We start from the raw sequence: 12,582 nt of genomic DNA, 5'->3' as shown, positions 1-12,582 counted from the left end.
CAGAGTTAAAGGAATGATCATGGTGTTTGTCAAAATTAAAACTGCCATCTTCACAAGCGTTAGCAGTTCAGGGTTAGCATCATGTAGGATGATTATCTATTAAGATTTCCATGGAGACTTACAAGATCTCAGGACAGATTCAAGGCTAGAAAACATTCATTATAACAAAACTGGATTTGATTCCATCTTATCTGAAAAACTGTAGACATGAGATAAGGAATTTTCCTCTGCTATATCTTTTCTCTAGAGCTGATAGCCACTGATGGATGCCTGGTGAGACAGAACTCTTACAGGAAAGATTCATAAAGGCTTCCCTGCCTTCCTGCAAAACACATTTCTGGCTGTCTTTGAGATCCCATTAGTCATTATAAAATAACAACAACAACAACAACAACAACAACACAACAACAACAGTCTAGTGTCATTACTAAAGGTGTGTTTATGCTAGTATGGTTGGAAATAGATAATTGTGCATCCCATAGCCATGTTTAAGCCATAAGCTGAAGCTCTTTCCCTGTATGTGCAAATTATGACAATAGTTTTGCAATTTCTTTGTTTTGCTGTGTGTCTGGATCGGTATTAATTCTAAGCTTTGAAAAAGTTTAAGGATGGAGACTATTATTCAGTAGCACCCCTCTCATAGACATATGTAATATTTGATTGATGTTACTAGATGGGAATGACGATACGGAAGATCTATAGTGATAGTGTGCTAGAAGTAAAATTAAATGGATTTTTTGGTTAGATAAGTGAGGTATTTTTTTCTTACTTGTAGTTTCTAAATTTCTACAGTGATCTTATAGCAACTCTTTTTATTTTTATAAAATGATTTATATATCTTATGAAATAGAGCAATTACCATGAGCAGTTTTCAAAAGAAGAAACCAGAACCAGCACAAAGGAAAAAAGCACTAGTAAGTAGAATGAGCAGGCCCTGATTTCTCTGATTCCCAAGTTAGTGTTTGTTGGTCTCTACCATACCTTCTAGAACAATTCCTGAGACAAATTGGTTATACCTCCAAAGAACTTAATGAGGGCATTTAATGAAAGCAATAAAAATACAGAAATAACTACCTGATATACCAGAGTAATTTTAAAGATTTACTTACTTATTTTAGAGAGAGAGAAAGTATCTGGGGGAGCGCAGAAGGAGACGGAGAGAATCTCAACAGAATTCCTACTGAGTGCAGAGCCCTGAGACCAGGCTGGATCTCACACTGAGATCTTGACTCGATCCAAAATCAAGAGTAGGATGCTTAACTGACGGAGTCACCCAGGTGCCCCTGATATACCAGAGTAATTTTAAATTTAGTTTTGGACCTCAGGTCTATCTTTATTTACCTTTACTTTTTTTCTTGTATTCCAGCCAAATAATTTTTTCTCTCACAATTAAAAGTAAGGAGTCTCTTTAAGATAGGGCTTTTCAGCCCATACATTTTTCTCTAGTAATTTACCTCCAGCGTCGAACTTTTTCCAGGATTTCTGTTAGGGGACATGCCTCTTTCTGCTTGTGGTCTAGAGAGACTATCAAGGAGAAATGAAATCACAAGTCCATGGAGCAAACTAAATAAAGCTGTTTGTTTTTAAATGCTTTATTACATCGATGCTAGTATCCTCAGATGAATACAATCAGATTAGCCATGTTTTGGTCACTGAGAAGATGATACATTTCTGAAAACTCACAAAACAGTGAAGCATGCATATTAGGACTAGTGATGCTTTCATCTCTTTATGGAACAGTCATGGCAAGCAGTACAGTACATCATAAGAGCCTTTACTGCAGCTGTATAGCTTCTAAACTGCGGAGGAGAGATGAGGCAGACATCAGAGGAAATCTCCAGGCAACTGCAGTCAAACATTACCCAGGAAGCTGCAGGTAAGAGAGCATTACATAAAAGCTCAAACTTGCTTCAAAACCTGGCCTATTGAAGTATACAATTCAATTCACATATTTTTTTCATTTACAAGGAACTTACACACATTTAAGAAACTTATCTCTATGTTGATTCCCAGTCCAGTTATTTGTGCTCTTACAGAAAACTCTGTATTAGGTGGCTGTTGGTTGTTTTGTTATTTTGTTACTTAAAATGTTAAAACCTACTTTCATTAAAAAAATGAGAGTGACATCTGCATATAGGATGACAGTTTAACAGAAAGGTAGTTGACTTGAAGTGCTGAATTAGGAATGAAAAAAGTGTTCAATGTCTCCTTCAAAAAAAAGCATAATGATATAGATATAAATGATGGTTTAGTAACAACCATGAATGTAATAATATAAAGATGCCAGTGTTTTGGGATCAAAGACTGACAACAGACTAACTCTAAGAAATCAGCTGTTTTAGTTCATTAAAGTATTTTTCACAGCTGCTATGATGTGTCTAGCACTGATTCCAAATTTATCCAGCAATTCACTAGGTTTCCCACATTGAGGCACTTCTGACACTGCCAGCTGATGAACCAGGATGTCAGGCTCCCTAGAGACAGCTGCACATACAGCTTCTCCTATGCCACCTTCCCGGTAGTGATCCTCCACTGTGATAACCTGGCCACCTGTAGCTTTCGCATTGGAGATGATGTTGGCAGCATCCAGGGGTTTAATGGTAAATGGGTCAATGACACGGATAGAGATACCTTGTTGAGAAAGACTGTCAGCAGCTGCTAAGGCTTCGTGCAGAGTGACTCCAGCTCCAATAACTGTGACTTTGTCATTAACACTCTGGCGGATGACCTTGGCCTGTCCAATCTCAAAATTTTCTTGTGGGGTGTAAATAACTGCAGTTTCTCGTTGGCTGGTCCGAATGAAGCACATCCCTTTGGTATTGGCAGCCAGATAAACAGCATACTCTGTCGAGATAGCATCACTTGGGTAGAAAACAGTACAATTGGGAATGCTTCGGAACATGGCTAGATCTTCCAGGGCCATCTGGGAGGGTCCATCTTCAGCAGCGGATACCCCACAGTGGGAACCGATAAAATTGATATTGGTTTGAGATATGGCTCCCATCCGTATCTGATCAAATGCTCGGGTCAAAAAGGCAGCAAAGGTACTGACAAAAGCAATGGTTCGACCACGGGTGGCACAGCCTAGTGCCACACTCACCATGTTTTGTTCAGCGATAAAACACTCAATAAAACGCTCCGGGTGTTCTTCACTGAATATCTCAGAAAAGGTGGAGTTTTGTGTGTCACCAGCCAAGACAATAACTCTTTCATTTGCATGGCCCAGTTTCGCCAATGCCAAACCGTATGCCTTCCTAGTAGCTACCCTGTCTCCAGCCACATAATCAGGCACACAGCTCATTTTCACATTCCTGACGCTGATTTGAGGTGAGTCTTCAACGGGAGGTTTTGGCACGAGATTCCTGTTGGTCTGTATCTGACTCTCAATTAATTTGATGATCGCATCTACTCTCTCTTTTGGCATGGGCTTTCCATGCCAATCTTCTGCATTCTCGATATTCGGAATACCTCGGCCCTTGAAGGTCTTCGCCACTATGGCCGTGGGCTTGCTCTTCACTTGAGCTGCTTGCCAAAACGCTTGGCATAACGCCTCCACATCATGGCCGTCCACGAAGTAAGTATTCCACCCAAAGGCTTCACAGCGATTCTGATAGATGTCTGTGCAGTGCTCAAGGGGTGTGACTCCACTTTGTCCCAAGCGGTTCACGTCGAAGACTGCCACCAGATTGTCCAAACTGTAGTGAGAAGCAAAGGCCAGAGCCTCCCAGACAGAGCCTTCCGAGGACTCGCCATCCCCCATGAGGCAGAACACCCGGTAGCTGGCCTTGTCAAAGTACTTGCCAGTGTACGCCATTCCGCACGCGGCGCCTAATCCTTGTCCAAGGGATCCTGTCGCCACATCCACAAACGACAGCCTGGGGGTGGGATGTCCCTCCAAGTCACAGTGGATTTTCCTCAAGCTCAGCAAGTCGGATTCGCCGATGGTGCCCAACTCTGCCCAAGCCGCGTAGAGGATTGGGGCAGCGTGGCCCTTGGAGAGGATGAATCGGTCGTTGTCGGGGTGTTCCGGGTCTGTGTGTTTATACCTCATGGTGTGGAAGAAGAGCACCGCCATGATCTCAGCGGCGCTGCAGCACGAAGTGGGGTGGCCGGAGCTGGACGCACACGTGGCCCTGATGGAATGGATTCGCAGGCGGTTGGCCACGTCCCGCAGCACCTGCACGGTGCTCCCGTTGGGCTTGGAGTCGTCTGCCATGTCTGCACTCTCCTGGTTTCCTCAGAGCAAAAGCTGCCGCTGCACCCTTCACAGTTCTGTCGTGCGACCACCGCGCCCTGGTCCCTCCGCCTTCAGGAAACGAGCTCTGCCAACGGCCCCTGCGCCTCGAGAGGCTTCTTCGTTGCATCCCTCGGGACCCAATGCGACATCCGGGGGTCACCGTGCACCTCTGTTTCTTCACGCACTGCTGTGTGCTTCCGCACCCAATAGAATGGATTTTTTATTTTTTAGATTAATTTTGTCACTTGCGGTTTAACATTATTAAAAATAATTAAATTTCTTTACACCTTTCCTGATGTTGTAGTTCAAAAGCGGTCTTTCTTACCTCCATGTGCTAGAGGAGGCTATTTATGAGATTGTGCTTTTCTTTTAAAGCACTCAGCATATATCCAAGAGTACAAAGAAAGTCTTTGCTGATCGTTAATAGAAAGGATCCAAAGTCGCTTTCAATCTAACCAATATGGCAACACTAACGCTGACAAAGACTTTCTCAGAGCAACTGAGAATTCTAGCTCTGGCTCACAGGTAGAAGCACAATGCCTTATTTGACCAAAACTTGCAGGAAGAACAAATGTAAAACTACTCAATGTTAGAGTATCTACTACTGCAATTTTCCCAGTAGACCCTAAAATACTATAACTCACTATGAGTAATTTTTAACACAAAGTCAATTTACCTACACTCGTTATAAAACTTAATTTGTGACATTGAGCTCTTCTAGCTGGTAAGGGTCATTGCATGTCATCGGAAAAATAAAAAATCCACAGTATATTCCTTTTCATGTTGCGACAGTAAGCATCTTGATTCTTGAGCAATGGTACTGAATATTGACTTGATATCGAAATCATGACAGAGAGAACCACAATGAAAACAAAATTATGCTTGGGTTCCACCCTAAAATGAGTAGTTTGAATTTATGGGAGTAGAGTCTGGGAAGCTGTATATTTTTCAATGCGCCTGTTGAGTCTAGTATTTAGTTGAAGTTAAGAATAGGTAAATTGCAGATAGACTTAGACTTAGGACTGGTGGTTCTTTTTCTTTTTCTTTTTTTTTTTTAAGATTTTATTTATTTATTTGACACAGAGACAGCAAGAGAGGGAATACAAGTAGGGGGAGTAGGAGAGGAAGAAGCAGGCCTCCAGCTGAGCAAGGAGTCCCATGCGGGGCTGGATCCCACGACCCTGAGATCATAATGGAGCTGACAGCAGATGCCTAACAACTGAGCCACTCAGGTGCCCCAAGACTGGTGGTTCTTAATATTGGCTGTAGTTTAGAATCATCTGGGGATTTTTAAAATCTCATGTCCAGGCTGCATTTCAAACAAATTAAATTAGAATTTCTCGGTGATGGGTACAGGTATCACTAATTTTAAAAGCTTCCTAAATCATTTCAATGTTCAATCAATCTATACACAACCAACTCAGTGTTGTCTTGCTACTTTTCATATTCTCTTACATCCTATCTCAGAAAAATATTCTAAATATTATTTGTTACTTGAACTAATTCTACCATTCTAATTTTTAAAGATACATAGTAGAGTAAACCATCATGGTAGGATACTAACTAGATCTTAAGATTTGCTGAAGGAATGTTGGAGTTGGAAAGGTCCTTAGGGTCATCTTGGATTCATTGCTCCTCGTGCTCTTTGCAAATTAATGTTTGTTTATCTTTTTTAGACAAATAAAGGAAGAGAAAATAAAAACATTTGATTAGGGCTGAGAGTAAATATGGGAATTAGAGAAAAAAAGTATTCACAGCATCATGATAGCATGCTGCTAGGGCCTGACAGGAAAACAGTTATAACATAAACAAAGGTAGCTCACCATTATTTTGTCTGAAGAGAGCTCTAATAAATCCAAATAATTGGCAAATAACATAGCATAAAAATGATCTATGAAGCAGTGTTCACACGAAAAAAGCATGGGAGATTTAGGAACTTCTTAACATTTCAAGTTCCCCAGTTTTTCCATTCATTTAAAGTATTGCACAACTATTTCCCAAAGTATTAAATAGAAGGTTATTAACACAAATATAGGTCAATTTTGTTAAGAAAAGAATGTCATCTTGGAGATTTAATACCCTAAATAGTGAATTTCCCTTTGTCATTCAATGAGATTGTGTGGGTTTTTTATACTACAAAGAAAATAATATTTTATAAATTACCTGTAAAACATTTAAAAATGTTCTGTGATTTTCTTAAAGGGAAGTCTAGACAGTTATATATAAATTATTAATACTTTCTTTAAGCATATAATCCTTTAAAATACAGTTTAAAATATACAATTAAAATTAACCATGTAAACAGGAAGTATACAAAATTTGGTTATGCAAAATCATCCAATGTGGCTATGAACACAATTTAGTCAAATAAATCAAAGAAATGATACCACATTCTATTTTCTTTATTTAGAAGAGGCTATTACTGATAAAAGGCCTGCCAAAAGATTTTAAACCAACATGTTAAAAATTTAGTTGTCTTGGAAAAAGTCCATCACTCATTTTAGAGGTCATTTTGGAAGTTTTCTGCAAAATAGGAAGAAACTATGTATTTATTTTGGCTTATTCATGCAAAGTAGGGATTGGCAAACTCAAGTGCCTAATGTGCTAGGGGGTACCATAAATAGGAGATGAATGTCGGATATAAAATAAGAGGATTGGAGAGGTTTATGACAAACTGGAGAATACAAGCCCACTTAAAGATACTGAAAATTGAAAAAACTGTGAACACTTTTTGGACCAAAAAACCCTACAGAAACCAAAAAAACCTATCTTGAGTCTGCTGGGTTTGACCCCTGATTTAAAGTCTATTAAAAATAAATTAAATGTATTGTTTTAAATTTTAAAATAAATTTTCTGCTATACCCTTTTTTTTTATGGTATGGGAAAGTGTATGTAGTAGTGAGTATTTCAAATGAAAATAAAACCTAGCAGGATCACTCGTACAAAGAGCTGTGGAGGGACAATGTAAATAGCAGGAACTGCTCTTCCAGTCTGATTTCTACTGGATCGCAGTAGAGAAAATGAAACATACATACAGATTACTGATTACTGAGGAGGTCTACACTGATTTGTGAAAATGTATATTTTTGCTACGTGAGAGTGAGTTATTATTTAGAGGTTAGAAACATTGAAGTTTCACTTATATCCTACCTGTACTGTTAAATTCTGTTAAAATGGAATTTCATAAAAGAAAGACACACTTGCCGACTTCATCTTTTTTCTTTCATTGTTTGAATTTGGTTAATTTAGTAGGTTGACTAAGTGAGGGTAAGATTCTTATGTTAAGGCAGGAAGATGCTTGGTGCTCTACTTACTTGAATTATTGCTTTGAAAATTATGACAGATACTATTATTGTCTGTGATACTTTTCCCATAATTTCCCATAGTTTAAAGAGTTCTTTTATTTTGGGGAGAAGGGAGGCAGGCAGTAACATATTTAGGAAAGTAAATACGAAGTACTTCTTAGATGAATAAATTCTGGGACTGTATCAACTGTGTTTTGGGACACCTGGGTGGCTCAGTTGGTTAAGTGTCTGCCTTTGGCTCAGTTTATGATCCCAGGGTCCTGGGATCAAGTCCCACATTGGACTCCTTGCTCAACCTGGAGCTTGCTTTTCCCTCTGCCTGCTGCTCTCCCTGCTTGTACTCTTGCTCTCTTTCTGGCAAATAAATAAATAAAATCTTAAAAACAAAACAAAACAAAAACACTGTGTTTTATGTTGAAAGTTGCTAAGAAAGTACATTTTAAAAGCTTTCACCACACAGAAAAATGTAACTAGGTGCAGTGAAAGATGTGTTAACTAATCTTACTATGCTAATCATTTCACACTATATACAGTGTATTAAATTATTACATTGTATACCTTAAACTTACACGGTTTCATCAATTATATCTCAGTAAAGCTGGGGGGAAGATAATGTGCTTCTCTGCTAAGCCTATTATCTCTTAATCTGGTTTCACTGATTTTTTTTTTCTGTTCTGCTTTTTGAAATAGCTAGTAATTTAGTAGTAGTAGTAAACAGTGGACATTATTTTGCAGTGCTAGATTTTACTTTGTTAAAGTCTTTTAAAGAGTGTTGGATTTTGTTCTATCAGGTAGCTTGGTCATCTTAAGAATTTTAAGTTTATTAAAGCAGACAGACATAAAGTAGGCTTCACTCTGGTGTTAGTTTAGCTCACACAAAAGCATAGCTTCTCTGAAGTTTCTCCACTGAAGGCCCTGAGTGTCAACATGAATTCTCCACTCTCGCTGGTCAAGACTCCGATGTGTCTCAGCCCTACATGAGCTCAGGAAATGTTTGATTTATTACTCCCCAGTTATCACTTGCCTGGCCTTGTAAAAGTCCGCCTTATACAAGGATACCCCTTTGAAGATGTCTGGGGGATGCTCGCTTTGGCAGCACATATACTGAAATTGAAGATTTCTGGAGGTCTTTCTCCAGGCAGTTTCCATCTTGTAAGCATTCTCCCTCCAAAATTCTAGCCAATTCAGCACTCTGGAGCTCTAGCCTCTCTTCCCTTACCTCACAAGACTGCCTTGCCCTGGGTAAGATAGTCTTCCCTGTAACGCTGTCTGGAAAGTGCCTCCAGGAAGACGATATGGCTCACCTCATTTGTGTTTCTTCTTCAGGATTGAAAGTCTTGTACTGTCTGTTTTCTAATGTGTGAAAACTTGTATAGTTTGCTGTGTATAATTTGTCTAGTTTTCTAGTTGTTTATAGCTAGAGGGTCTCATTCTAGTTACTCTGTCATCACTTCAAATGGTATTTGAAAGTGTTTTGAATGTTAATAGCTTCTATGGGGCAGATACTCTCCATTCGCTATTGTCTTTTGGGGTTTGGGATTCCTATCTGTACTTGTTATTACTAACCATTTTGGTGTCATTTAAAAAATATGTCCCCCAAAGCTCAGTCTCATAAGATCTCCATTGTTAAGAACTGTTAAAAAAAAATCATTTTGTTACAGTCACTTGATTTTTCCAGAGAGGCTTAGAACTGCTGTTAGACACACAAAACAGTTTCCATTTGAATGGTTTTAAATTAAACTCTCTAGAACACATCAACTCTATCTACCTTTCTTCTTATAAAGGGTACATGAAGCATTAACCTTTTCTTTGATGACTAATGGTCATCATTGTAAACACTGGCTATTATACTTTATTGAAATTCAATCAAATAAATCAAAATAACTATTGAGAATGATGTCTGAGGAAGGTTATTTCAGTGTCTTTGTTTAGAATAAATGTTCAATTTTTATTACTGTATTGTAGTGTATTTTTCAAGTTATATGGCTATGGTAACAAAATAACCATACAAAAAAATGAAGTAGCTCCAGGAAGATTTAAGTTCATTTCTCCTACATATAAATGTTCAGAAGATGATGGAAGGGCAGCCTTCTCAGGCAACTCTGCGCAATGGGCCTTACAGAGTCCCACGTTCTTTCTTTCTGTCTAACCAATCATTCCTTCATGTATTGCCTCATCTGCAAAGTGGAAGGTGGAGATTGTCCACTTCCTCTCCCCATAGGAAAGAACAAACAAGCAAACAAAGATAGAAGAAAGGTAATCAATTTCTTTTACAGGGAGTGACCAGAAATTATAAATTTCACTTCTCATATTCCACTGGTGCAAACTTGCTAGACACACCCATTATTAAGGGATATTGGGAAAAGTAGCTTTATAGCCATTGCTCTGTCAAACCTTAGAGTAGGGGGTTATAATACTAAGACAAAAAGGAAGAACCAATACTGGTAGTTAATTCAAAATGTCCACCATATATTAATATTTAACTTTGGGGCTGTGCTATGTACACAATCTTGTAACAATGTTTATTTACATTGTTTTCAAGTTCAAAACAGTGCATCTTCAAAATAGTGCTTTCTATGCTTAGGAACCAAAACAGATTTCGTTCACTAAAAAGTAACAATTTATTCATCTCTTTATTGCATACCTGATAGATAATAGGCTTATGTAATGCTCCGTAGGCGAATTAAAGATGGTTCTTGTCCTCCAGATACTGGACTTAAGTCTAATAGAGAAAACAGGGAGGCACACACATACTTACAGTAAATGCTTATGGGTGCCAAGTGTAAAACCAGGGCAAAGGAATTCTCTCAGCTAGTAACCAGGGAAGATGTCACCAAAGAAGTAATCCTTGGCCTATACTTTGTAGAATGGGTAGAATTTTGGTTAGCGTAAAGAAGAGAGGAAGTGAACAAAGTTATGAAAGCAGAAAAGAGAATTTCTAATCAGACAGGAAGAAAAGATTCATGCTGAGAAACAGTGAGGGGGAAGGCAAGAAGCCTGCTTTTGAAAAGACCCTGAAACAGAGCCAAGTGGACTGTTTCTCAGTCTTCTTTTGTTCTCTTGCTTTTGGGTCAAGGCTGGTACAATAGAAAGATTTTCATCATCTGGATGTCTTGGTCATTGCAGTACTTTAGAAAATTGCTTTGATAGGGTTAGGAAAGATAGACTTGTAGAAAAAATAAATGTAAGGAAGGTGCGGCTATTGCAACACCACACAAGTCGGTTGATAAAGGACTTAAGTAGGGAGTTCTCTGTATTGTTAGCACCATAAAATGTACATATGGTTCTGAACATTACATTTAATGCAAGCAAATGGAATTATTTGACAAGACTGAGAACAAGAAGTGGAGAAAGCAGTGGATCTGCTTGGCGAGTGTTTGATGGGTCTACTGAAGCAAAATAGCTTAAAATTTAAATTTAAATTTAAATTAGCTTAAAATTTAAATAGCTTAAAATTTAAATTTAAATTTAAAAATTTACTGTCTTACAGTTCTGGAGGCTAGAAGTTCAAAATCAATGTGTGAGTAGTGTTGATTCCCCTGAGGGCAGTGAGGAAAGGATCTACTCCAGGCTTCTCTCCTTGGCGTGTAGATAGATGGCTGTCTCCTCCCTGTGGCTCTTCACAACCTGTTCCTTCTATACATGTCTGTGTCCAAATTTCTCCTTTTTATAAAGACACTTGTTGTATTGGACTAGGGCCCACCTCAATGATCTTGTTTTGAAAAGACTATCTACAAATAAGATCACACTTTGAGGTAGGAGTTGGCACTCCAACATATCTTTTGGTGGGGGCACAATTCAACCCATACTGCTTTGTAACAGCATTATTCCCATATTCTCACGGCATCCTCCCTGTGTGCATGTCATGTGCAAATTAATCTTTTTGTCAGGGATGAATCATATTGAATTAGGGGCCCACCCTTCTCTGGTAGTGACCTCATCTTATCTAATTATATCTGGAATGGCTCTATTTCCCAATGAGGTCACATTCTGAGGTACCAGGGGTTAGGACTCTCACACTTGCAACCTAGACTTAATGACTAGCCCTTTTATTTCATTTGCATTAACACATGTCTAATGACACCACAATCTTTGATCACTTTATTCGTGAAATTCAGCTGTTTTCAATCATCAAAAGTTATAAAATACACTGTTTTCAAAATTCAAATACTGTAGAATAGAGTAAAAATTTATTTTCTGAGCAACTCCAACCTCAATCTTTGTTTTTAAAGATTTTATTTATTTATTTGAGAGAGAATGAGAGAGAGAGAGAGAGAGAATGAACACAAAAGGGGAAGGGTCAGAGGGAGAAACAGACTTGCTGATGAGCAGAGAGCCTGATGCTGGACTCGATCCCAGGATTCCAGGATCATGACCTGAGCTGAAGGCAGTCCCTTAACCAACTGAGCCACCCAGGCACCCCTCCAACCTCAATCTTAATCTCATTAACTACCAGCAATTTATTGTGTATCCTTCTGGATATTTTCTATGCATAAATAACAATATACACAACATTTTTCCACATAGGTTACACATACACTGAAATCATTCTTTAAAACAGTTCACAGATATGACCAGGAGATGATAATAGCACACAGAGAGATTTATTTGGCAGCAGCTTTGACAGATTTGCATTGGGAGGGGAGTCCTTCAGCTCATGACACCTTCTAAAGGCAATGGTGAAGGTCACTACCCAGAGTAAGAAGAGAGGAATTAAAGAGAGGTTTTGGAGAGGGAGCTGTGTGTCTAGATGTCAATCACCAGCTTGTGGGGAGACTCTAAGAACTCTGAAAGGCAAGAGTAGCTTGGGGTCTTTATAGCCCCAGGGTTCATCTTACTTATAGTCAACAGATTTCCGGTGATGGTTGGATATGCCAAGCAAGGGGGCTCTAAATGGTTAAAAAAAAAAAAAACACTCCTTTTCTGAACTGTGTTTCAAAGAATCAGATGCATAAAAATTTGAGTTTGGCCCCACCTGGCTTTTGAGTTACCAGGTCCCAGCCTGCTGTGAAGGTGAAACAAAAAAGGCCCATATACACG

At 38.8% G+C, this 12,582-nt stretch overlaps 1 protein-coding gene across 1 annotated transcript; it reads right to left on the bottom strand.

Moving 5' to 3' along the window:
• Positions 1-2,338: 2,338 nt before the first annotated feature.
• Positions 2,339-4,216, bottom strand: TKTL2 (transketolase like 2; the record flags this gene model as incomplete). Its single annotated transcript, XM_080796885.1, has 1 exon — positions 2,339-4,216. One exon carries the CDS (start codon positions 4,214-4,216, stop codon positions 2,339-2,341), a length of 1,878 nt encoding a protein of 625 aa, XP_080653011.1.
• Between the last annotated feature and the right edge of the window lie 8,366 nt (positions 4,217-12,582).

Source organism: Martes martes (assembly GCF_963455335.1).
Source record: "Martes martes genome assembly, chromosome: 2".
Taxonomy (NCBI): Eukaryota; Metazoa; Chordata; class Mammalia; order Carnivora; family Mustelidae; genus Martes; species Martes martes.
The sequence above is the reverse complement of the archived record's forward strand: the minus strand, read 5'-3'. Positions and strand labels throughout refer to the sequence as shown.